The 25989-nt window shown below is 55.9% G+C and overlaps 1 protein-coding gene across 1 annotated transcript in view; it reads right to left on the minus strand.

Moving 5' to 3' along the window:
- The window catches only part of GRIK3 (glutamate ionotropic receptor kainate type subunit 3), a 229793-nt gene that overhangs the window by 54309 nt on the left and 149495 nt on the right, over positions 1-25989 (minus strand). Inside the window, exons 3-8 of the mRNA XM_043574515.1 lie at positions 25665-25922; positions 18144-18325; positions 15665-15718; positions 6229-6402; positions 5496-5639; positions 648-755 (exon numbers count right to left, since the gene is read on the minus strand). Of these exons, the coding sequence (XP_043430450.1) occupies positions 648-755; positions 5496-5639; positions 6229-6402; positions 15665-15718; positions 18144-18325; positions 25665-25922 (920 nt within the window). The remainder of the gene's footprint in view (positions 1-647; positions 756-5495; positions 5640-6228; positions 6403-15664; positions 15719-18143; positions 18326-25664; positions 25923-25989) is intronic.

Consider the following 25989-nt stretch of genomic DNA (forward strand, 5'->3'; position numbering starts at 1 on the left):
CCCCCTGGTCCTGAGGTCCCAGGAATTCGGAGAATTAGGGCTAATGTTGAATCTCCTCCCCAGGCCAGCAGCCTGACTGGACAGAATATGCAGAAGCCTCCCAGGGAGAATTGGCCTCATTTACAAACGTCTGATGGTAGCCAGATGGAGGCCCCAGAAGGGCTTGCTTTCTCATCAAAACCCCCTGAAATCATTGAGACCTTAGAAACCGAGAGTGAGATCAGAATTCATGTGCTTCAACTTCTCTCTAAGGATAAGAACCAACTGCATTTCCCAGACAAGCAATCATATTGCTTAATCTTTGCTTAAATGCCTCCAGTGACAGTGAGCTCACTACTCCCCAGGCAGCCACCCCCTGGTGGTTAGAGTTTCTGTTACCCAAAGTCGGGTCTGTCCCTCTGCGCGCCGCACCCCCTCCCCCCCCCTCCCCCCGCCCCAGCCTTTCATGACTTTTCCCAGTTAAGCATCCCTGGTGGCCCTTGCTCACCCGGCGATAGCCTGGGTGTCTGCCACGGCCAGGCCACTGGGTTCCGTACCCTTCCAGTCTGACCAGGCCTCCGTGTTCTCCGAAGGGCCAGGGCACAGGCCATGCCAGGTCATGTCGAGCCCCCAAGGTCTTGTCCCCTCCCTCTCCTGAGCCCACGCACCTTCTCCAGGCCGTCCTCCTTCAGGCTGATGATGTCCAGATCAAAATCCGTCCGTAAGCCACTGGTTTTGTTGAAAACAATCCGTCCAGTTAATCCTTCCCATTGAGCCTGCCGGAAGGGAGAGGGCAGAGCGGCAATTCCTCGGGCTCATAAATCATCATTCGGTACAACTGTACAATGCTTCATTTTAATTACTCTTTGCACTGATACTGTTCCCCCAAGACCATGATTAATTAATAATCACCTCCATCATTGCTCGGGCTGTGGTGCGAGCCAGCGATTTCCATAAATTCTATTATGCTCTTTAGCCAGCTTTACATTTGCACCTTCTCGTGTACAACATCGATCTCAGACGCACTCAAATGAGCCCCCGCCTTGAAGCCAAAGAGGAGGGGAAGCCCATGTCAGGTCCCCAGAGAGGGGCAAGGAGGAGGCAGGCGGGCGGCTTGGGGCCGGTGACACCTACCCAGAGGCGGAAAAGCCAAGGGGCCGAGCCAGCCCTGGAGGTAAGACCAGACGCGTGGAGTCGAGCAGGAGGAGACCGAGAAGTCACCCCCACCGCCCCCGGCCCCAGCTCCACGAGCATCGAGGTTAAGAACTCTGGGGTCAGAATGCCGGGTCCAACCGCAGTCAGCTGTGCAAATTTAGGAATTCTAGGTCACCTCTCTGCCTCAGTTTCCTCATCTACAAAACGGGATTCATAATTGTGCCAAAACGCCACGGGGGGTGAATGGAGATAAAGCCCATAAAATACTTAGGACAGTGCGTGGTGCCACCCGAGCCCTTGAGCTCATGGTCACTTTTGTGTATTGTCATTAACATCGTTAACCAGAGAGAGATGCAGAGAACATGCAGGACCCAAGCTGAGAAAGTCCCACTCTTCTAGATCAGGGCGAGCAAGCTACAGCTGGTGCCCTGATAGGCCTGTGGCCTGTTTTTGTAAACAGTTGATTAGAACACAGCCACACCCATGTGTTTACTTATTGTCTTTGGCCGCTTTGGAGCCGCTGCCTCAGGCCTGGATAGTTACAAAGAGACCATCTGGCCCACAAAGCCCAAATATTTACTATCCAGCCCGTTGCAGGAAAGGTTTGCTGACTCTGTTCTAGAAAATACCTTTCCTGTGGACCCAATGCATCCCTGCAAAGTACTTCACACCACTCAGAGCATGTAACCTCCACAGCAGCCCTGCAGGTGGGCCAGGTGAGGTCACGATTCCCATTTTACAGACCAGGAAGCAGGCCAGGAGGGCCGGGCGCATCACCCAAGCTCACAGAGGGGGTCAGAGCTCCGCGCTGCAGCTGGCGTCCCAGGGCCCCACCCCTCAGGCTGGAGCCCCGTCCTTTCTCTCCCTTCTCCAAGGAGGTAGGAGGCAGCCACCACACGCGTAAACGCCCCAATACCCACGGCCTTTCTGTGTCTGGGAGAACAAACCCACTCACCCTGGAGGCCCTGGGAACCAAGGGAGGCTGCAGGCTGGAGGTGGGGGAGGAAATCTGGAGCTCACACAGTCCACTGGGCTGGAGGAGGCTGGGGAAGGAGGCGCCAGAGAACATGGGGGCGGGGGAAGGTCTGATTATGGAAATGTTTGCTTTGCCAAGGTGGTTCCCAACCACACTGGGGTCATGACCCCCTGCAGGCTCTGAAAATGGCCCCAGGGCCTCTCCCTGGCTGAATGTCCCTGGTGCACACTGACACTCAGAACTGGATGCCCAAGTTTGTGGGACCATGGATCCCAGGAGTCCAAAATAAAACCCGTGGGCTCTCCAAGCATTTGGGCAGCTCTAAGGCCCCAAGGTAAGTGTGCAGATGAGCCAGCCGGTAGACCGACCGAGGCAGAGGGGCGGGGCCTGGAAGGGGTACGGGAAGCTCTAAGACAAGTTGGACAGAATGCGGGCTTTGCACAAGTGATCCAACCTCTCTGAGCTTCAGCAAGGGGAAAATGATCTATTTCACAGGTGTTCAAAAAGATGTATAAAGTGCTTAGCACAATGCCTGCCATCTACGATCCCAGCTAAGTGCTATAAGGTATTATTTCTCCCTTGGATTACAGGGCTGGTGCTTAGCTGGGAGGAAGGCTGGGTGCTTGGGCCAGGGCCTGAGGCCTCAGTAGAAATCCTGTCATAGAGGGCTAACTAACCCCCTTTCCTGAATGTGCTTTGTCTCATCACAATCCTGCCAGGTGGGTGTCACTGTCGCCCCCATTTTAGGATCATAGACACAGAGGCTCAAAGAGGGGCTGAGCTATAGAAAGCTGCATGGGATGGTGCTGCAGGGCAGAATCCGGGTCTGCAGGAACAGAGTTGAAGAGCGTGGGGTCACCATGCCCAAGTTCAGTGGGGGAGGCTTACAGAGCCTGGGGGGGCTGGAAACGGGGTTGGGGACAGAGACTAAAATATCAGACAAGGTAAAGACCACTGTTTATAACTTCACAGGGAGGCTCAGCTCCCCTCCGGCTGGCTGGCTCCCCCCTCCTCTGCACCCTCAGGCTATCTCCTGGCCCCCAGGGGAAATCACAGCAGGTGCCTTCAACCTGCACTGGGAGCGGACAAAGCTTCCCCCTTGTCAGCTCTGGAGGAATTAAATGCCAGCAGGGGGGCACGGACTGTCTGTGGGCGGGTGGGCAGGGCCGGGGCAAGGAGCCACTGCCAGCTCCTCCCCGTGACATTTCCCGGCCTGCCCGCCCCTTCCAGCCACCGCTCAAGACTCGCTAAATGAAAGATGCTTCACACGCTCTGAACTCCGGCCTGGTATTTTCCAGCTCCTCTCGGAAATGCCAAGTCTTTAAAATGATTTACTGTCACGCAGTCAGAGAAGGAGACGGGCAACTTGGAGATGGTCTGAGGGAAGACTTGTGCTGGGCTCAGGCAGGGCACTGGGGTCCTGGTCCCGGGCAGAGGTGGCACTGTGGGCCAGCCACGCGGCTGCTCGGGGCCTCCGTCTCCACCGCCCTCAAATGCAGGTGGCACAAACGTGTTTCTGAAAGGGCTCCGTAAGAGTGTGAGTGGTGAGGGCCACTCACTGGGCCAGCGGCCAGGAAACAGGAGGTACACCGGTGTGGGCCAGTCAGCCCCAGGAGGGAGAAGGGGCCCCTTTCTACGGGGCGGGCGGTGACGAATCTGCTCCCTGTAGGGTTTTGTCACTGAGCCTCAAAAATTCCAACGGGTGAGGGGTAGACAGGGTGGGGGTCCCCGAAGCTATGTGGCCCAGAGATCCTCGTGAGCTGGAAACCCAGCATGGAGAAGAAGCCATAGTCATGGCAGTTGTGAGGACAGTAACTGCAGCCAATCTGTTCAGCATCTGCTCTGTGCCACGCTCTGTCCTGAGTGCTTCACCCACACCATCACCCACCTCATCCTGCAACAACCCTAGGAAAATCTCCAGGGTACAGAGACAGAGCTGAGGCACAGAGACATTCAGTAGCTTGTCTAAGGTCACACAGCTAAAAAGTGGTTAAGCTTCAAAGCCACTTTTGCTTGGCTCGTAAGGGTCCCAGGGTTGTGGCTCGGGTCACCAACCCCCTCACGCTGGCCTCTGACCGCTCCGTCGGAGGCCTGCCGAGGAAGGAGGCACATGGGGCTGAGAGTCGGGTCTCAGAGTTCCCCGAGAACAAGCCGGTGATCGCTCAGGCCAAGGAGGCCTGTTCAGGGCACTGGACAATCAGACTTCCTCTGCGGTTTTGAGGGGCTGGATGAGAAGGGATCATCATGGTCTTCTTATACCAAAATATCCGACACTGGATGGAGCCCCTTCGAGGCGTGAGGGAGCTGGTCCCAAGGACTTCGTGCCTCCCTCACCATGATGGTGGGGTGACATCTGCCAGGAGAGGAAACGGACACTTGGGGATATCTAGGACCATGCGTGAAGCCACACAGCTGGGAGAGGCAGAGACAACTCCACAGGCACGTACGTCAAACTACAGCCCGTGTCCTGTCCCCATTCCCTTTAGTGCTGTTCCCAAGTGGTGGTGGTGACCTCGGGACTTGGGGGAAAGCTAACTGTCCACTGAGAATAAAGTGGTAGGTCTGTTACTGGCCCTCCTGGAGCTGCCTGCCTTTGCACGTGGGATTACATTCCTGAATGCAAGGGCTTGCTTCGTGTCTGCCCCCTCCCTAGGCTGGGAGCTCTGGGAATGCGGGGGCTCGTCTGTCTCAGCCCCACTGGATCCCAGTGCTTCGAAAATTATCCGTTGGCACCGAGTGTTTCAATGGTCATCTGAATAGCAGGATGGATTTCTGCTCTCTGGTTCCTCTGGATCACCCCCACGGATGGGACTTCTTCACAGCCGCTGTGATGCCAGGAGAGCCGAGTCCCAGGGGGCCCACGACACGAAGAGGAGTTTGGAGGGCTGATTATGATCTACCCAGCCTCCTCTGCCCTGGCACCTCCCTGAGCCCTTTCCGCACGGGGGTCTCATCTCCGCTTCACAGCATCCCTGTGATGGGGCATGCTTCGTACCCCATTTTGCAGATGAGCCAATCAAGGCTCAGCAAGGTTCTCTAGCTTGCCCAAGGTCACACAGCCCGAGGCAGACACCCTCATGTCTTGCATCAGAAAGCCCACGCAGGTCCTGCTGACCGTGCTGACCGCCCACGGAGAACCTCCTACACGCCAGGGCCTCTGCCTCTCAATCCCCCTGTAAGAACAAGCCCGTCAGGCCCATTTTCCCCCCAAGGAAACTGAGGCTCAGAGAGGAGAAGCACTGAGCCCGGGTTTGTGCGGACTGGAAACGGGTTCTGCCTGACTCCCACACCCGGGCCTTTGCTCTGCAGCTCTGCTGACCCCATGCTGATCCCCAGGGGCAGTGGGGGGAGGCCCTGGCTGGGGGAGGTGCAGGGGAACACTCACCTCCTTGATGAAGTTCATGAAGCGGCCGCCAAAGCGCCAGGCCTTGTGCCGATGGCACTGCAGGGAGTTCACGGTCATCTGGGGTGCCCGCTGGTAGCACACAGACACGATGTGGACGGCATCATACAGTAAGGCCGCGTCAGTCTGCAGGGGAGGGCCCGGGGCCTGCCTGAGAGCAGATCCCAAGCCCCGAGAGTCCTCGGCCCAATCTGCTCTGTCCCTTTTCCCCTCCCTCGCCAGACACGAGGGGTCCGGGTGAGGGAAAGGCCCACGGTGACCCCGTCCACGCCCCCAGCGGAGGCCAGACTTGGGTGTCCCTGCTGTTCCACAGACACTCAACTCCCACCCTCTGCAGCTCAGACCTTCTCCCTCTAGGCCCTCTCACCCCATCCCACCGCTCCTGCTGCTCCCCTAGGCCCTGCCCACACCTTCTCCCTTCCCGCTCCCCAGCCTTCGGCTGGTCACAGCCGAGGGTCCTTATCCCCGCGCTCCAAAACAATCCATTTACAAGCCTCCACTACCACCTTTGGTGTGGGACTGTGTCTGATTCCTTTGTGTTCCCAGAGCCTAGTCTAAGGTCTGAGGGAGGGAAGTGGTGGGAGGGGAGAAGAGATAGGGAGGATGGAGGGAAGGGAAGAAGGATGGGAGGAAGGAAGAAAAGATAGACGAGGGAAAGGAGAGAGAAGGACAGGAAAAGGGGAGACCCCGGATCTGACCCGCCTGGCTGGAATACCATCATCACTCCGTCCAACAGGCCGGACTCTGCCCGGGGAGCCGCCTGCAGCCTCTCCATGGACCACTTCTCCACGATGGCCGAGACATGGGGGTTGTCCACGTTGAGGATCCGGAACCCTGTCAGGTTCACCCCTGAGTAGCGGTAGGGCTCCAGGTCTAACGCATATAGATCCTTGACGGAGAGAGGTTCGAGTAAATAACGGTGTGGCTGCTGTAAGCTCCACCCCCCTGCCCCCCCCCTCCACCATCCCACACTCAGAGCCCCACCGCCCAAGGCTGCATCTCCCAGCAGAGCCCTGCTCTGCAGGGGGGAGGCTCAACAGTGATGGTGACGGAGCACCTGCAGGAGCACTGATGTGGAATTGACGGGAACACCCTCTGCCTGCTGGCCGGACCCTCACATACTCACGGCCGGACCTCTGGCAGGTGGCTCAACCAATTTCTTCATCTACGGAATGGGGACTGTGGCTCTTTTATAGGACCCGGTGCCACAGGTCACATAAAGGCCCAGCCTGGAACATCACAGGAGCTTGGAGCACTGGGTCTGGGCATCTTCAAGTTACCCAGAGGGAAGCCCAAGGGAATTATTCTATCTGCCCCCAAAAGACTAGTTGAAAACAGTCCTTTCTAGAGGTGCCTGGGTGGCTCAGTCGGTTAAGCATCCGACTTCAGCTCAGGTCACGGTCTCGCGGTCCGTGAGTTCGAGCCCCGCGTTGGGCTCTGGGCTGCCAGCTCAGAGTCTGGAGCCTGCTTCGGATTCTGTGCCTCCCTCTCTCTCTGCCCCGCCCCTGCTCATGCTCTGTCTCTCTCACTCTCAAAAATGAATAAATGTTAATTAAAAAAATAATAAAAAATAGACTAGTCCTCTCTAGCTTTTGCACAGTGAAGAAAACCATCAACAAAATGAAAACACTGAGCCGGAGAAGTACTTGCAAACTATATATCTGACAAGGCGTTGATACCCGAGATATATAAAGAACTCCTACAACTCAGTAACAACGCCACCACCAAAAGCCAAAACCAGATTAAAAAATGGGCAGTGAACCTGAAAACACATTTTTCTAAAGAAGACATCCAGATGGCCAACAGACACACGCAAAGGTGCTCAGCATCACTCATCATCAGGGAAATGCAAATCAAAACCACCACAAGCCCTCACCTGGCACCTGTCAGAATGGCTAGAACCAAAAAGATAAGGAACCACAAGTGTTGGCGAGGACGCAGAGAGGAAGGAACCCTCGTGCACTCTTGGTGGGAATGCAAACAGGCGCAGCCACTGTGGAAAACAGTATGGAGTCTCCTCAAAAAATTACAACCAGGACTACTCTATGATCCAGGGGTTCCACTTCTGGGCATTTATCTGAAGCAAACAAAAAATCTAATTTGAAAACACACGTGCACTCCTGTGTTCACTCCAGCATGACTTATAGTAGCCACGATGTGGAAGCAACCTACGTGTCCATCGACAGCTGAACGGATAAGGAAGATGTGGTGTGTACACACAGAGGAATGTAAGTCAGCCATAAAAAAACAAACAAACAGAAAAAAGACAAAATCCTGCCGTTTGTAACAATGTGTCTGGACCTAGAGGGCATTATGCTAAGTGAAGCAAGTCAAACAGAGGAAGACAAATACCGTATGATGTCACTTACGTGTGGAATCTAAAAAGCAAAACAAAACAAACTCACAGACACAGAGAACAAACTGGTGGATGCCAGAAGGGGAGAGGGGTGGGGGTGGGGGGACGGGCAAAATAGGTCAAGAGGATTGAGAGGTACGAACTTGCAGCTATAAAATAAGTAAGTCACGGGGACGTAATGTGCAGCACGGAGAATGCAGTCAGTTATACGGTCATGACTTCGTATGGTGACAGACGGTCACCAAACCTACTGTGGGGACCGTTTTGTAATGTATAAAAATATTGAATTGCTATCTTGTACCCCTGAAATGAACATAATATCGTAGGTCAGTTATAATTCAATACAAAAGAAGAGTCTTTCTGCTTGCGACTCAAGAAATACCGCTGTCTTCTTCTCACAAGCCAGGCCTCTCACCCTTGCCTATTTCACAAGCCAGGCCTGTCACCCTTCGCCTCCTAGGAGCAGCTGGCCGACAGTCAGCCCGTCTGTCCGTGGCCAGGCCACATCCGGTCTGGTGCAACAGGTAGGCCCTGGCCGAAGGGCCAGGAAGACAAGCCTCCATGCCTGGAGCGGCCCAGCTCCGGCCCCTCCCTGCACTCCAGCTCTGTGGCAAGGTGGGCCGGTGAGGCGAGGAGGCAGAGGGGTTGGGAGGGGAAGGGGGGGGGGGCAAGCCAGGCATTAAGAAAAAGTGGCAGGTGGCAGGGGCAGGGAGGTGGCAGGTGGTAGCTAGAGGAGCAGAGCAGAGTTCCGTCCTGTTAAGCAAAACTCCCCAAACTCGGAAATAAGGCGGAAGGGAATGTCGTAGGGAAGCATCGCTGACCAGGCCCGTCCTGGATTCTGTGATGCTCTGGGAGAACGCACCTGGGCCTGACTTCACTCTCAGCTACTGATTAAAGGCCCAGACTCAAGGTTAACTTGGAGATCTTTGCCAAATGGAAAGATAAACCCCAATGTTGTGGTTTATTGCTTACTCTGTGTTTTCCCCTCCAAATAAAAACTCAATCCCTCAAAAGCTCTTGGAGACAGTGTTGCCATCCTCTGGTTCCCTTGTTAGTGAACGGAATCCGTCGTTGATACGGGTTTATCCTATATTTGCATGAGTCATTTTTTTACTTTTTGAAAATGTAACACACTATGATCCTCTGGATTGGCCCCTTCCTACTAGTAGAGAAACGGCGTCCTAAGGTCCTCCTGGCCAACGGCCTATCCTTTTCCATGCTCTGCCCTCATCAAGCTGCCTTCCGTCCCGGCCCCCGGTCCATCCTCTTTCCTGGGTCCCTCGACTCAGACCCTCCATCCTGTGCTGGGAGAGCGGCAGGGCACCCCGTGGGCTGTACTCTTCTCTGCATGGCCACAGCCGTCGGGAATAACACCCCAGCCCGTCACAGTCCACGCTTCGGTTAACTCAGTGGTGGCTCGAGGAACAATGAGCCCACGGAGCAGGTTATGCACATGGTGCTGGCGCCCTCCCGTCTCCCTAATTGATGCTAAACTCCTGCTGCTCCCGCTGCACCCCCAGAATGGGCTTCTTCTGGGGTGCACTCTGTTGGTTTCCCCTTTGAAGGCTTAAGGAGTAGGGAGTAGCGGGGAGGTTTGGCTCAGACTTGAACCGAGCAAGAAAAGTCAGTCCTAGCCTTGCCCAAACAAATAGGGTGCTGATTCTCGGCCAGGACTTGGGATGGGGAAGGGGTCGGGTGGGAGCACGAAGCTGGGTCTTCAGCAGACGAGGGGGTCTCGCTGGGCCGGCCAGAGGGTGTCTGCCCCAGTCTCAGTGGGGAGCCCAGGGTGGGCACCGCGCTCAGCCCTGATGTGGAAGACATTGTCCCATCTCAGTAACCCCCTGTGAAGTAGCTGTTTAATCGTCTTCTCTTTTACAGATGAGGAAGCAGGGGCATCAGGCGACTCGCCTGCGGTCACGAAGTTCCTACAGGGCGGAGCAGAATTCGGACCCGGGGCCGTTTCAGTGGTGTGTTGGAGCCGGCTCCCACGGGCCTGTGGGAGCTAACTGTTCGCACTTCCTCCTGTCCCTGTGCGCGTCCAGTGACATCACATTGGTAGCTTAATACCAGCCACAGTGGAAGTATTCACCCCACGGAAATCAGAGGCGCTACAAGTCCAGGGGCATCCGCCCTCCCCTCTGAGAGCTGGTTGTACATTTTTGTCTGTCTTATTCAAAAATTCCCGGGCTTTACTGTCCCCAGTGGTTGCCAAACCCACAATATGCATCAGGATGGGTTCTGGAGCTTTTAGGGGGGGGGACGTATAAGCCATGGACAGTCTGGGGTGTGGCCCCTGGTTGTTGGGAGGTGAGGGGCAGACAGGAGTCCGGTCCTTCCCGCCTTACCCATCTTGGCAATAGAGAAACAATCATGACGAGCTAATAGCCATGAGCACCTGTCAATCTTACACCTCAGGCACCACTTAATTCGCATCTCCACCTCACACAAGGAGGGTGTGGTTGGCACCCCATTTTAGAGGAAGGAACTGAGGCACAGAGAGGTTAGGTTTCACCGCTGGGGAGCGGTGCAGTCAAACCCAGGAAGTCTAGCTCCCGAGCCCTCCCTCTGACCTGTGACCAGCCCTCGGTCCACACAGGGTCTTTCTGATGGATCAATCCACCCCCCTCACTCCTGTGTTTATGGATCCTTGCTACCTACTCAGAAGAAAGTGCAATTCTTTAGTTTACAAAGCTCTCCACCTCGCCAGCCCCACTTTTCTTCCCACCCCCTCCCATGTTTGTTTCAGGAGCCAGACCACTTTCGCTCCCCTTTTCCTTTCCTCGCTGGCCCCCATCACACATCTCCTCCTCCCTGTGCCGGCATTTGTGCATGTTCTTATCCTCTGGCTGGAATGTCTCTCTTCTCAACCCTCTTGGGTGGGCTGTTCTCTGAGATCCAACTCAAGGGGCACCTCTTCCAGGAAGCCTCCCCTGACTACTCCTTTACACATGCACAACAGAGTGGGTCAGGGGTGCTTCCGCCCTTACCCTGGGACCTCTCGGCTTTCAGCCCTCTGATGACAACTATCAGTGTCTATGTCTGTCTCCCCCGTGCACCTGTCACCCGAAGTGGAAAGAAGGGTCGGCCAGCTGAGCCGCTCTCTGGACACCCAAACAGCACTGGGAAGAGCCTGGGATCAAGACTAGTGTTTCACATCCACCTCTCAGGGGGAGCTCTCAGTGACGCTGGAGGTTAGGAGCAGTTTGGCAAATTGCCTGGGGAGGAGGGACAGACCCTTAAGGAGACTGCTTCAGTATCAAGAGATCTTCCCCAAGTCGCCTCTGAAGAAGGCAGGTAAGGGAAGATGAAGCACTTTTGTTTTGCAGAGTGGAGAACGGGGAGTTTGGGGCCAGGGCTGAACTGCTGGGGCCCCCGGAGAGAAGCTGAGCTCTGCCCCCAGGGGGCGCCCTCCTCACGCCGCCCCTGCACAGGCTCCTGTGGGGGCAAGGCACAGCCTCCTCTCTGATGCGGCGCTAACCTAATATCAAAGGCCTGAAGGATTGCCAAAGCATCAGCCTAGGGCCTCCGTGACTCAGCGGGAAGGGGGCATCTCTGGCCCTGTGGGGGCCTGGATGCTGGTGGCATCGGGCCTTCCAAGCCTACAAGACGTAGCATGTGGTCTGCTGACACGCTGAGCCTGGGAGGGAGCAAGCTGGGGTCACTGCTGGGGTCACCTCCCTCCCTGTCACCCTGAGCCCGGGGTACAAAGTGCGGTAGGACCCGTGGCACCAAATGTCCCCGCTCCTGTGACACGAGGGCACGAGTGACGACGGGGCGCTGCTGAAGAGGCCTCTTTGTCCGGCTCCGATTTTTGGTCCAAACTGCCCCGCGCCGAGACCCCAGGTGCCACGCACGGCGAACCGAGCGCAACCTTGCCGCTTGGCAAAAAGTTGCTGTTCTCGATGCCAAATGTTGACACGCCGAATTCAGTGTCGACGAGGGACCTTTTAGAAACATTCAGCATAACATAATAGACTAATTCATTAGCACCCCATGGGTCTGACTGGGTAGAAGCTGAAGCTCGGAAAACATTGCCTTAAGGAATGACAGATGAAAATATCTTTCCCATGATATAACTGTTATTGCCGGGAAGTGGCATTAATTGTGATTGCTTATCTATTAATTTATTATAATTCTTCTTCCACCTCCAGGCTTTTACCTACACACGACATGTACCAGGGGCTCAGCTGGGGCTGATTAACGCGGGGTTATCTGGGAATGGCTCAAAGCTGGCTGGCACAGATACTGGCCGCTGGGGTAATTAAAATGTCTTCTGCGTGAAAGAAGCGAGTTTGGAGAACGTTTTAGAGGCGAGGAGTTGGTGACGTGGGTTTGCTAAGGGGAAGGAGAGAAATGGCAAATGCCACCGCCCTCCCCGATACAGCCTCGACTGACCAATGGGCAGCAAAGAGGCGGAATCAGGAGGCCGACTCTGAAGCCAGCGGGGCCGGGAGGAGGATCCTGGGGCTGGAGCCGGAGCTGAAGCAGGACGTGGGCTGGAGCGGAGGGACCCAAGGGACACGGCTGATGCCCTGGCAGGCAGGCGGCCGGGGGCAGTCGGGAGACACGCTGGTTCGAGCCCCTGATACACGCGCGCGCACCTACTCGGCTGCAAATTGCAGAACTCTTTGTGCGGCAGGGTTCCTCCCTGGAAAGATCCACTCTCCCTGCTCCTCAGAGAGGCCCCGGGGAGCACGGGCAGTGGGCTGGAGAGACCGTGCACCAGACCGGAAGTCAGGAGCCACGGCCCCCCCCACCGATCCACTGTGAGACTCTGGGCAAGCCACTCAACCTCTCCGGTCCCAGGTTTGCCCATCCATCGACGGGGAGCAAAAACTCTGCCGTGGAAAGAGGAAAACCAGCGATGCGGAGAAAGGGCTTTGGAACCTGTGAGGTGTGGGCAAGGCTGGGATTTGTGGAGGCTCCATTTGCCCTCGTTAGTGTCGACCACCGTGCCTGGACCATGGCTGCCGTGTGCGGCCAGGGGAGGCCAGCCATGACGTTGTGCGGGTTTTCAGGGCGACAGGTCTCCACAGGGACCTTTGGAGCTAGACAGCCCCCAGCTGGTAAAGGTCCAGGCTCCGCTCCCTTTCTCGCCAGTGGCCGCTCTGAGCCTTGGTTTCTACTCTCCTGTAAAATCGGGACATCGTTCCTCCCTTGGAGAGTTGTTCTGAATTTTGCATGAGATGGGCGATGCTGAATACAGAGAAAACACGAGCAATTTAACACTTACGTAGTACTTCATTAAACATCAGGCACTCAACATACTCAATGCTCTGCGTAACAATGCCATGAGGTGATGCGGTTGCTGTGGCCGTTTTGTGGACGGGAAAATGAGGCACAGAGAGGTGAAGTAACTTGCCCAGGGAAGCGGAAGAATCTCGACTTCTAAGTCAGGCAGGCTGGCCCCAGACTCCACGGTCTTCACCGTGGCTATGACAAGGGTCTTGGTAACTTGACTGATTACTTTCTACGTTGTACTGTCGTTATTCGTTCATTCAGGCATTAATGGCCACCTGCTGCCTGGCCAGGCACTATCTGGGCACCGGAGATGTACAAGTGAACGGGTCGTAGTGCTTGATCCTTCCGTGCATGAAGGGAGCCTGCCAGCTGGTGGGCTTTGTGTTGGGGCCACCTCTGCACACTGTCTCCCACCCAAGTGCCCTGCTCAGTCCGTGGGGCTTTGAGAGCATCTGTACGTGGCTGCTGGACAAGGGAGTAAACGGACGCTTGAATTAAGGAAATGAAAAAAAAAGTGGACACTGTCTGGGGCCAGAGGAAACCCCAGGGCACTCCCTGCCCTGAGCCTCCCTCTAAGACCTCTAGCCTTGACCCCAGGAAGGCAATGGCATTAATGTAAGGAAACTGGGGTCACTAGGGAGGTGCCGTCTCCAGAGTGTTGCCTGAAAGGTGGAGTCAGGCCAGAGGGCAAAGGGCCCGGACGTTGGTCTCCGCACCCCAGGAGCCCAGGAAGGGGTGCATGGGGCTGCCATGCCAGGGGACAGGGCCTTGGGCCCCTGGAATGTGCCCACCACACCTTCCCAGCCTTCCTCCTCTGCCTCGCTCCGGGCTCCAAACAGAGGTGAAAACATGGGAGACCTGGTGGCCTCATCCTCCAGCCTGCAATGACTTTCCAGCATATAGCATGGCATGGAAAAGTCAGCTTGGGTGGGCAGAAATCCAGCAGGGACTTGCGGGAGAAGGAGCCTGATCTCGGTCTCCAGTTTCCAGGATCCCATTCTCCCAGCGTGACTCATGGCACGTCCCCAGGTCTGAGCTCTGGATCAAGAGAATGTGCAGGGTGGCCCCTGAGCTCTGCCACGGGCACAGGGTATGTGGGGGTGCAGGGAGGGGAATAAGAAATGGCGTGCTGGCAAACGCTTAATAACCAGCTCTCAGGGGAGGGGAGGCTAAAAACCGTCATTTGTAGTATTTGCCAACTCCTGTGGCACGAATATTCCTTCCACCATGGCTGACTTCAAGCCACCTACGTGCTATCGCTGAACGTGGATTTGCGAAGAGACGAACACAACGGGGTCTGGCAATCAGCCAGAGCGAGCCAGCCCCAAGCAATCCGGGGAAGCGCTAACGTGCCTCTTGCCTTTTGCTTATGCTGTTCTCTCGTGTGGAATCCCCTTCCCCTCTCTCCTTGGTGAACTCCTACTGATCCTTCAAGAACATGGTAAGCATCTGCTTTCTTGCCTCGAATTTCCCACCTTCCACCGGCCCCTCCGTACCTGGTGTCTCCTTGCCCTGTGCCCCACGGCCATCTGTCCAGGCCTGTGATGGCACGAGCCTGCCGAACGACCTAGACACGGAGGTGCAGACCGCACAGGAGGGGAGCTCCTTGAGGCCAGGGCCTCAGTGCCAGTCGTCAGGAGATACTCAGCGGAGCCCAGGTGCTGGGTAAGGAATGTTATCTGGGTCCCGGATGGGTGAAGGAACACAGAAGCCTGCCGGGCTGATGCAGATGTGGCAGAAGCTCGTTTCAGTGACAGAACGGTTAGCCGTGCTGTCACTTGCCCCAGAACAAGGCTGGATGGAACAGTCCCCCCAGGGCCCCCGGGAGGTGCAAGGGTGTCTGGCTCCACGCAGGGCGGCTGGGTGCTGGTGCCCCTTTGGCACGGGGATCTCTTCATTCTGCTGATTTCAGGCCACAACTAATTATCCTAATGGGTTTAAATGGCCCTAAATGCTCTCAGAGTTTGGACAGGACCCATCTGGAGCCTGCAGGTGGGCTGGGCCGGCTGACAGTGAGTGAGTGGGGAGACTTGGGCGGGGATGCTGCGGAAATCCAAAGTAGCAATGCCTGTTGTTGTGTGAGGCCTGAGACATTCGAGCGTGTGGGCATCCCAGCGTGTGGGCTGGGAGGCCGGGGTCACCATGGTAAGAACAGCTAATACTTCCACAGCTCTTTGCACGAGCCAGGCAGTGCTCTCAGTGTTCTACTTAATCAGCACATTTAGTCCCCACCACCATCCTAGGGGGGTAGAGGCCATGATCGTGCCCATTTCGCAGATGAAGAAACCGAGGCAAGGCCGTGGCTGGTAATCAGAGGGGCTTGTGGTCGCGTGGGCAGGTCTAGACTCACTGCCCTCGGTCACAACACGATGTCACTTCTCAGAGTGGGCGGGCCACAAGCATATCCCTGGGCCCCTGCCTGGGCCCACACCTAGAGCCTCAGGAAGCAAGGCCAGCGCGAATCTTCTCTAGCTGCAGCAACTGTCCCCACCAGGCTGACCTTGCTCCGAGGGGGTCCCACCCCGACCCGTGCCATGACCCAGCGGTACGTTACCAGAGTGGTGAAGATAAAGTGGTAGTATTCCGTCATCATGCCCATGGCCATGGCCTGCGGGAAAGCAGAACATTAGCAACTTGCAGGGAGTGCCCGAGAAGCAGCCTCCCCACTTCCGCTCCAGTGGTGAGGACTGGACGGAGTGGTGGTGGGGGGTTGGGGGTGGGGGTGGGGAGGGTCTGGCTCCTCGCAGGGAGGGGGCTGTTCTCTGAGACCACCTCCCCAAAGCGACAACGACCGGCTGGTAGACAGCGGAGGGTTTCACACGGGAGTGTCCGGGAAAGTCACCTGGGACAGATTAAAACGCAGAATCTTGAGCCCATACTCTGCCAAGATTCCGAATTCCGCAGGGCTGGGCTGGGCTGGGCCCGGGAGTCTGGCTTTTCAGTAAGCATCTCCGGGCCTGCCACACTTCAGAGAAATGCCGCCGGGATCAGCCCCAGACCGCCTCTGCCAGTGCCCTGACTCCACCCGGCGGAGCTCACCGTCCTGGCTCCAGAGAGAGGTGTGGGAAAGCCCAGCCCCCACCAGCCTCCAGCCAGGCCTGAGGAGGAGAGGCTGTGGTCAGGCTGAGAGCCTCCCCGGGGGCCTAGACAGCCAGGCTTCCCTCGTCCATCTGACCACGAAGCAGCCCGCACGGCTGGAATTATTACCATGTACCATCATGAAGCCTGCATTGTACACATTTATGTATTTTATTAGAAACCTATCATCTATAATAATTACCATAATGCATTTTCTGCAAAGATCTTCTGGGCCCACAAAGTGCTCCGGAGGAATAAATGTCACGGGCTCAAGTCCACTCGGAAAATGTCACTCATTCTCTCGCCCTCTTGGAGATTCACAGCCTGCTTCAGCAGGTTCAAGGCTCAGAAAAGGCTTCAGTAAATGGATGTATTTACCTTTGTGGGGTGCAGTGTATAGCTGCGGAGCACAAAATCTCCACTTTTAATTCTGGATGTTTTCAAGTTAGGCAGAGTAAATGGGAGTAAATTTCGTGGGGAGTAAATTACGTGGGGAGTAAATTTCGACTTTCTGGCTGGATGACCTTGGGTCCATTCCTTTCCCCCTGAGCCTCAGTTTCCTCACCTGTAAACTGGGCGTGATAATCCTTGCCACCTCCCAGGGTGGCAGTGAGGGGCTACATGGACACAGCACATAGTAACTCGGCGAACCGGGGTCGTGACTGTCTCTATTACTCCGTGATAGAAGGAAGCGCTGGCAGGTGCCCTGGGAGGAGGGTTAAGGGACTTCTGGGGAGTGTGGGTCTCCTCCATTGTGACTTTAAAGATGCCCCACACCAGGTGCCGACTGTGCACCGGACCCTGGGCTAGACTCTTTCCTTGCCTTGTCTCAACAGAATCCTCCATCACCGGCTGAGGTAGGGATCATTGGCTCCACGGACAGAGGAGGGGACGACCCTGGGGTCCCTCGCTCTTGGGCGCACAACACCCAAGGGCAGAAGCAAGATCCAAACCCCCAAACGAGCTATCTAACCGCTGTGTGAGGGAGCCTGGGGGAGGACAGAGGCGGCCAGGAGGCTTGGGCACCCCCTTGGCAAGGCCCAACTGGAGGCTGAGACCGGAAACCCCCCACCCCCCCCACGGACTTGAAAATGCCCCGTCCCCAGCTCAGCGCCCGTCTCCCTGCACTCCGTGTCTCCCCCCGACCCCCCACCTGCCTCTCGCAGGGTCATGAGTATAGAGCCCCACGGAATGCCTCCTTCTATCACCAGGGACGCTTTCTGGGACCATATAATCGCCTTTTACACAGAGCACTGGCTCAAATTTGAGTGTTTTGGGTTTCCGCGGCAGCACCCTCCAAGGGGGTTGTAGGCGATTTCGTTGTTTATTTCTTAGGCAGCTGGCAGACACTGCTCTTGTTCCCAGCATGCCATGCCAGGCTGCGTCTGGGAAGGAACAGAGGCCCATCCGGGACCGAGAGCCACTTTCCTCCCCCACTGTCACTGCAAAGTGGAGCAGATGGTGCGGGGAACTTCAATAAACCTAGTAATAGGAAGAGTAACACCAAGTGCTGTGGGCTACGGGGAACTCATCACGGAAGAGGCGGTGAGGCACTCCTGGGGCTCTTCCCGCGACCCCGAGGCCTCTCCGGGCCTCCTGAAATGTTCTGTCCTGTGTGGCTTCGGGCCCTGCGCGGCACCCCCTGACCCCCACCTGCAGTGATGGCACCAAAGCTAGCATTCTCACAGCACCCTCCGGGTGCCAGGCTCGGCTCAACCCTGGTCTCATTCCATCCTCACACCAAGCCAGGGCTTAAAGACCGCACTGCGTCCATTTTGCTGCTGCTCGAACGGGCTCGCAGAGGCCGGTTCCCATCGCCAGAAGGAAGCGGAGCTGGGGTCCAGCTGAACTCTGGCCGGCGTCACGCCCGAGTGTGGGAAAGGGAAGGCGGGGGGACGTGGCAGGCAGATCCCGACCATGCCTTCCGTCCCTCCGGCTGGCCCGCGTTCACGCACCTGCTTGAGGATCTGGGCGGCCATGGTGTGGCTGCAGTCGAAGATGATGCGGAATTCACGGCCCCGCTTCATCTCCTTGAGTAGGGGGCGTGAGTCATCGGAGTCAAGGGGCAGCTGGCGGATCTTCAGGCGAATGTTGTACCTCGATGGGGCCATGATGAGCTCCTGCAGTCGGATGAGCCCTGGGAGGCCCCGGGGTGCAAAAGACACATGTGTGCACACAGGTATACACAGCTGCGGGCATCTCGGGTGTCCACACACGCCTGCGGCCACAGGTCTGGAGACACACACAGACGTGGACGCGTGGCCCACAGAGACACGTGCACATGCACGGACTCAGTTATGTGTCCGGACACAGGCACCGGGCTGTGCACGCGCAAACACATGTTTACATGGACATGCGTACTTTGATACGGACACATGCCTGGGCTTGTTCACATATGTAAATAAGGGCGTGTGCAGACACAGAAACACATACAACACGTGCAGATCCAAAAGTAGGCACAGAGAGACAGCAAGTCCCCACTGACCACACCTCCCCGCTCCCCTCTAAACTAGAAGGGGGTACACAGATTTACGGAGCCCATTCCCGAGGCCACCCCTCTTCATCACCCCACCTGCAACACTGGGAAGCGTGGGACCTGCCTCCAGGATGTGGCACAAGTGGAGGCTCCAGGCTCCTCTGTACCAACTACTGTTGGGACTGTATAAGCCTACGTGGTATTTGTGTCCCCCAACCCAAGGACAGGCTACCTCAGTAAACCCGACCCATTTTTTCCAGGCTCAATGGAATCGCTTCCTCCGTGAAGCCTACCCCTACTGCTCTGTCCAAACAAAACACCCCCTCCTCCAACCCGGTGGCCTCGCCCTCAGCCCCTCGTCTCACCCCCCACCCTGGGTCCCCGCAGTCTCGAGCACAGGGCCTGGCGCTTAGGTGGTGCTCCACGCAAATTTCCGTAATTGAACTGACTTACTGTTTTGTTTTGTTTTTTTTCTCCCCACACTGAAAAATCCATCCTCCACCTTGGCATTTTGCGAAACCACTTAATCTGGGGACTTTCAGGGAAAACTGAATGTCACCTCCTGGAGACAAATGGCTTACTTAGGTCTAATTAAGTTCATTTCCGTAGCTATTTCAAGGTCCGTTCTTGCTGACTCCCCTCTGTTTAGCCTGGGAGCAAGCCTGCTTGCTGCCCTCCGTACCTCTCCCCACTGCAGGGAGGGGCTGAGCCAGCAGGGGCCAGGGTCCCAAGTGGGCCATCCCCTCCTGCCCACTAGGCTCCCCGCCCACAGTCAGGGCTTAGCGTCTGTGTCCTAATTGTGCTGTCCACCGGCCACAGGCCATTCCCCCTCGACAGTACTCGGGTTCTCCTCTGGGGAGCAACTCCACCTCCATGCTTGCACCACATGACTCAGGAGGGATCTATCCCCAGCTCTAGGGGCACAGCATGCGGCCCCAGCCTGGCCAATCAGCACACACATTCCTCCAGGCATAGGTACGGGCTTAGAGATGGGTATGTGACACGAGCTGGTCCTATCAGATGACTTCCAGAAATGGTGCCTCAGCCACTGGTAAGAGCTACGCCCCCTTTTCCACTTCACTCCAAAGAGGGAGGAAGTAACTCTGGGCATCACCACACAGAACCTGAGAAGGATTCCAAAACCACAGAAGTCAGGACAAGTAAGTCCTAATGATACCCATTTGAGCCTCTGGATCAAATAGTACCTGAAGCTAAAATTACTCCTCAACTCTCCAGTAAACACAGCCAACAAAATCCACTCCTCCTTGTTTGTTTGTTTGTTTGTTTTCTCTGGATTAAAGTTTGCAATCAACTATTTCAGTGTCCCTTGTCTGGACAGAGTCCCCCCACACAGACAGCCTACTTTGAGAGCCTTCCAACAGAGCATCTGGGTTTCCAAATGCATTTCTGATACAAATGCCTAGATCTGGTCAGCCTCTCCTTTCCATTCGTGATGGCTGGTCACCAGGAAAGCAGTTTGAATGGTATCCATCGTTCCCCTCTGCTGGAAAGGACAGAGATATATCCTTGTGACCTAGGCCTCCCAAGGAGCTCCCAAACAAGCATTGCCACGGCCACGGTCATCAGGAACCCCCGGTCTCCTGGAAGGCCTCAGACCCAGGTGCATGGGCTGGCAGAGGGCTCTGGCATCCTGGAATGATCTGGATCAAACAGGGGTCACAGTGCTTCCTAAACTTGATGGGGCACAGGAACAAGGGTATCAGTCGACCCTCGCAGAAAAGGGAGGGGCCTCGAGCCCCTCTGGAACACACACCCAGCCTTACCCTCCCTCCCCAACTAGCCCCAGAAATTCTCAGTTTGGGTGAATGCCGCTGCCCGCTCACACCTGTTACCCTGCAAGGCTCCGAGTTTTCACTTTGCGCCTCCTGCTCTCTCAGTGTTCAGAGTCATGCCCAGCTTCGGTAGGCAGGCACGTGGGCTTTGGGGATCCAGGACATGAGGACGGGGACAGCCTGCATGCTGGAGCAGAGGCCACCAGGGTCTACCTGTCAGCCAAGTGCATTGCCCCGTGTAATACACAGTGACCCACATTCTCCAGCAGCAAATGTCAGACCTCCTTCTCATCAGCGTATTCCCAAAGGAGACCAGAGGCTCGTCTCAGCGCCCCCCACAACAGAGGATGAGGCTCTTGGCTTGCCCGAGATGAGCTTTTCTTCCTGGCTGCCTCCCTAATCAATCTCTCTCAAAATATCTGCAGTGAATCATGGTTGTTGGACTCCTGCTTTTCACTTACAAAGCACTTCTGCATATTCATTACCCTATTTAACCATCTCCCTGTCCTAAAAGGCATGTAGAATAGACTTTTCTTCCCAACGTTACAGACGAAGAAACTGAGGCTCACAGAGGTCACGTGGTCTGCCAAGGTTTCGCAGCATGCTAGCAACGGGATCAAGATTTGAGACTCAACCTGTTGGCTGGCTCCTACAGTGGGGCCCTTCCCTCCACCCCAGGTTTTTCCAAGACCCTTCCTTTCATTCTTGACACCAGTTTGTCTCTGGGTGCAGATCAGGTTGTGAAGGCGACCACCTGTCAAAGGTCACAGGCCAACCCTGTTGGTTCCTGGAATAATCACTCTCGAATATTCCGTAACTGAGGATCTGGCATCCCGAGATCATGCGCCAAACTAATGGCCGCGCTTGTCTATGGTCCTACTCTCCCTCTGTTTCTGAGTACACAAGGCTCCCGTTATAACCCCCAACATCTGTGTTTTGCTTCCTGCCCCACAGAGGATGTCTCCGCCTAACAAATCCCACCTGTCGTATTATAGGCTACATTAGGGTAATAAAATAATTAAAGTCTCCGGAGTAAAAAAGGCTCGTGCCCATGCTTTCCGCTTGCCCCTGCCTCCTGACGGATCCCGGTGCTTCTCCATGAGGCTCTGCGTGCCACGACGTGCCCCCTCCCGCTTCTAGGCAACTGTAAGAACTCTTCTCTCAATGGCATGGACCTCTCTGCGTCATCAGTTGGTCATCCGCATCTATGGGGTCCCCGGGTACATTTAAAAAGTGTTCTCCCTTAGGGAGCCTGGGTGGCTCAGTCGGTTGAGCGCTCAACTTCGGCTCAGGTCATGATCGCATGGTTTGTGAGTTCGAGCCCCGCATCAGGTTCTGTGCTGACAGCTCAGAGCCTGGAGCCTGCTTCGGATTCTCTGTCTCCCTCTCTCTCTGCCCCTCTCCCGCTCATGCTCTGTCTCTCTGTCTCTCTCTCAAAAATAAACATTAGGGGCGCCTGGGTGGCGGAGTCGGTTAAGCGTCCGACTTCAGCCAGGTCACGATCTCGCGGTCCGTGAGTTCGAGCCCCGTGTCAGGCTCTGGGCTGATGGCTCAGAGCCTGGAGCCTGTTTCCGATGCTGTGTCTCCCTCTCTCTCTGCCCCTCCCCCGTTCATGCTCTGTCTCTGTCCCAAAAATAAATAAACGTTGAAAAAAAAAATTAAAAAAATAAAAAATAAAAAAAAAATAAACATTAGGGGCGCCTGGGTGGCTCAGTCAGTTAGGCAGCTGACTTCGGTTCAGGTCACCATCTCGCGGTCCATGAGTTCGAGCCCCACGTCGGGCGCTGTGCTGACAGCTCGGAGCCTGGAGCCTGTTTCGGATTCTGTGTCTCCCTCTCTCTGACCCTCCCCCACTCATGCTCTGTCTCTCTGTCTCTCTCTCAAAAATAAATAAACATTAAAAAAAAAAAGGGTTCTCCCTGCAGTAGATTGCATTGGTGACCCTGGTTCTTCACCCCTCCCTAGAGGCACACCTCTGGCCACGTAACTTTGCAGTGACCTCCAAATGTGGGCAGGTGACCTGCCCCACTAATGACACTGGACCCAACCATGTAACCTGTGTTGGCCAACGGGGTATTAGCAGGCATTGGACACCAGCCGCTCGAAATGGAACTGCACTCTGGGTTTGGTCTCTCGCATCTCTGCCACCGTCATGACATGTCTGGGCTGGCCTGCTGGTGGAGGAGGGGCCCGTTGCCCCTGTCATCTCCGCCAAGGCCGGTTTATATCAACCCACCGCCAAATGACCCGCAGGCATGCGAGTGATCCAGCTGAGACCACCTAGCTAACTCAGCCAACCACTGACCCTGAAGACTCGTGAACTAAACAAATACTGTGTTAAGCCGCTCCGTTTTGGGGGCGGTTTCTTACACAGTGTTATTGTAGAAATACTGTAGAAACTGGTGCACTGTGCCCCCTTCTAGGTGGGCGAAGAGAGCCATGATTTTGTTCAGGGGGCAGTGCGCCAGTCCCAAGAGGTGACTGGTGATTGGTTAAGAGCCAGTCAGTGGCTGGGGCGCCTGGGTGGCTCAGCAGGTTAAGCATCCAATTTCAGCCCGGGTCATGATCTCACAGTTAGTGAGTTTGAGCCCTGCATCAGGCTCTGTGCTGTCAGCACAGAGCCTGATTCAGATCCCTTCTGCTCCTCACCCCCTCTGCCACTCATGCTCCCTCTCTCTTTCTCAAAGATAAATAAACATTAAAAAAAAAAAAAAAAGCCAGTTAGTGGCAATCTGTTTCCTATTTGAACATGCTTAGGGTAGTAGGCACAGACTCAGCGAGCTGGACAGATGGTCTGTTGGAAGGTTCTGAGACAGATTTTCCTTCTTGGTAAGAGGCATGAGTCACATTAAGGAAAATCCCGTTGGCTCCTACCTCTTTCCTGCTACTTCCTGGGGTATCATCACATGAGGATGTGATGGCAGGAGCTGTGGCAGCCCTCTTGTGACTATGAGAGGGAAAGCCAGGAGAACTGCAGGGATACTGACCCAGGGTCCTGACTCTGTTGAGCTGTTAAACCGGCCCATCTCTAGACCTCCTGTCAGTCAGATAACGAAGTGCCTATGGCTTGAGTCAGTTTGAGTTGAGTTGTCTGTTACTCCAGCCAAGACATCGGAAAGCACAAAGCCCCCAGAGCAGATATAGCCAAACCCTGCTCTTAAGTGCCTCCCACTCTGGGGCTTTGATGACCCGCAAGCTGACGTTTTGAAATATCCTGATTCTGGGAGCATACCTCTTACCACCCACTGGTCATCGTCAAAGTCAGATCACTCTTTGACCGAACCCCTAGTACCCATTGTGTTCTTGACCGAACCAGCTACGCCACGGACTCCCCCACGTTTTGAGATGTTTGTTAAGCTGAATGGAACCAAATTGAAAATCGAGTTGAACTCAGCTAGGCTGCTCTGACCGCTCTGTGTCCGTGACACTCCAGCTACACCTTTTCAACATCACTCCGTTCACATTCAGTTCTTCCCTTCCCGCACCGGCCCCAAGCTCTCTTCCAAGCGGCCCCTCGAATCCAGGCCTCCTTTGTTCCTGCCTGGATCAGTCCGGCCACCTCTGCTTGCCTTCTTGTTTTCCGGGCTCTCCCTGCAATCCTCCCTGAGCATGGCCGTCACAGCCGCCTCCTAAAACCCTGCTTTCATTATTCTACTTCTTGGCGCAACAACGCTCAATGGGGTCTTGGCTGCTTCCAAGATAAAGTCTGAACTCTGAAGCTAGACAGCAGAGACCTGGCACGGCCTGATAGGCTCCGTTTATCTGACCTTTTCCTCCCAGCCTCCACACGTGAATCTTCTCCCCCCCGCCAGGCCCTGCTCTCGAGAAAGCTGCGGTGCATGTTCCGCTTCCTCATTTTTGCTGGTGCTGCCCCCGCCTCCTGTGATTGCCCTCGCGACTGCTCTCCCCGTCCATCCACCCTCAAGGCCTAGCTCACGTCTCTCTTTCTCTAGTAAGTCAGCACGGATTAGCCAAGGCCACAGGGCCTCCTCTCCCCAGGGGCCTTGGCGCTGACCGTATGTACCCGTCGCCGGATTCTTAGCTCTGATGGCCTGGAATGACCAATGACCTCTGGGTACGGACTCATGCCCCTATGATATGATTAACTCCTCAAAAGAAGATGGGATCACCACATCCTCATTCTTCTTCCTTACCGGTGCCCACTACTCTCTTCCTGCAAAACTTAATTATAACTTATTTCCTCTTGATTTTTCAATTCGATTTAGTTCAGTTCAGTTCAACAAGCACTTAAAAACATTTACGTTGTACCAGGCCCTGTGCTAAGCCCCGGAGGCACGCAAGGCTCATGTCCGGACAAGGAAGCAGGCTCGAAGCCACACTATCATTCCCAGCAGTGTGTGCCAAGACCGATCGTCTACAGGGCTGCCCAAAACATTGGCGGGGACCCGGAGCCAGGTGCCAGTGCCCCTTAAAGGCAGACGCCTCATGCTGGGGGCACTGAGCCGGGGTGGGGTGCCCTGCCCTCCAGGATCTCCTGTCTGGTACTTTGGGCATAGCAGGGACTCAACAGATGCTCGTAGAATCCCGAGTTAAATAGACAGCTTTTCTGAGGGATTCTCTCCCTATGATTCCCACACCCCATTAGGAGGTAATCAAGAGCTGACATAGAATCACAGGCAGCAGAGAGCTGGAGGGCTCTTTCCAGGCTGGATGTGATAGCTCTCGACTTGACACGTGGGCAGAGAAGGGCCAGATGGGTTAAGTGACTTGCCAAGGTCACTCTCTCTTAAGAGGCCAGGCTAAGAAATGTCTCGGGACTCAAGTCTTTGCAATGAAAGAGGAAGCGGGGGAACAGCTACTGAGCGTCAGAGCCGGCACGCACACACGGGCCGGTCCGAGTCCCGAGCCGGGTATGTTTGCTGCAGGCGGGAATGTGAGCCGTTAGCGCGCGGCAGGTCGGGCATGGCTGGGCAGGGGTGAGTGCAGCTGGTTGGTGGCTGCTGAGTGCAGACCTGAGCAGGCTGCAGGGGTGGAGGCAGGAGCGTGGGGAAGGTGGGAGTGTGGCTGGTGAGCCCGAGGCTGCGGGGGGAGTGCAGGGGGGAGTGTCCGGGTGACTAGATAAGGCTTAGGTGTGAGTGTGGATCCTCCTCCGGGGACAGCTGAGTTGGGCGAGCAGACATGAACCTGACCCTGGGGCTCCGCCCCCCTCCCTCCCCGCCCTCAGCCCAGCCGGGCCGGCTACCCACCTGTACTGTCGTCATAGACCACGGTGGCCGATCGCCACTTGAGGTACTGGACCAGGTCGAGGATGGCGTGGCTGAGAGAGGCGTAGTCGGGGTAGAGGTTCACGTAGAAGGTGTCCTTGTTGTCCAGTGGGTGGTGCTTCCAGCGTAGCTGAATGTGGGGCACCTCCAGGGCATTGCAGATGGACTGGACTGCGTTGGTGCAGGAGCCCTGAGATGGCCCGAAGATGGCCACCACCCCCAGCGCCAGCTGGTCACAGGCTACGGTGGAGGGAGGAGGAGAGACAGGGAGCAGGGGTCAGTGCCGGGCTCGTCAGGCTGCGGGGGG

This window comes from Prionailurus bengalensis, chromosome C1 (assembly GCF_016509475.1).
Source record: "Prionailurus bengalensis isolate Pbe53 chromosome C1, Fcat_Pben_1.1_paternal_pri, whole genome shotgun sequence".
In the NCBI taxonomy this organism is placed as follows: Eukaryota; Metazoa; Chordata; class Mammalia; order Carnivora; family Felidae; genus Prionailurus; species Prionailurus bengalensis.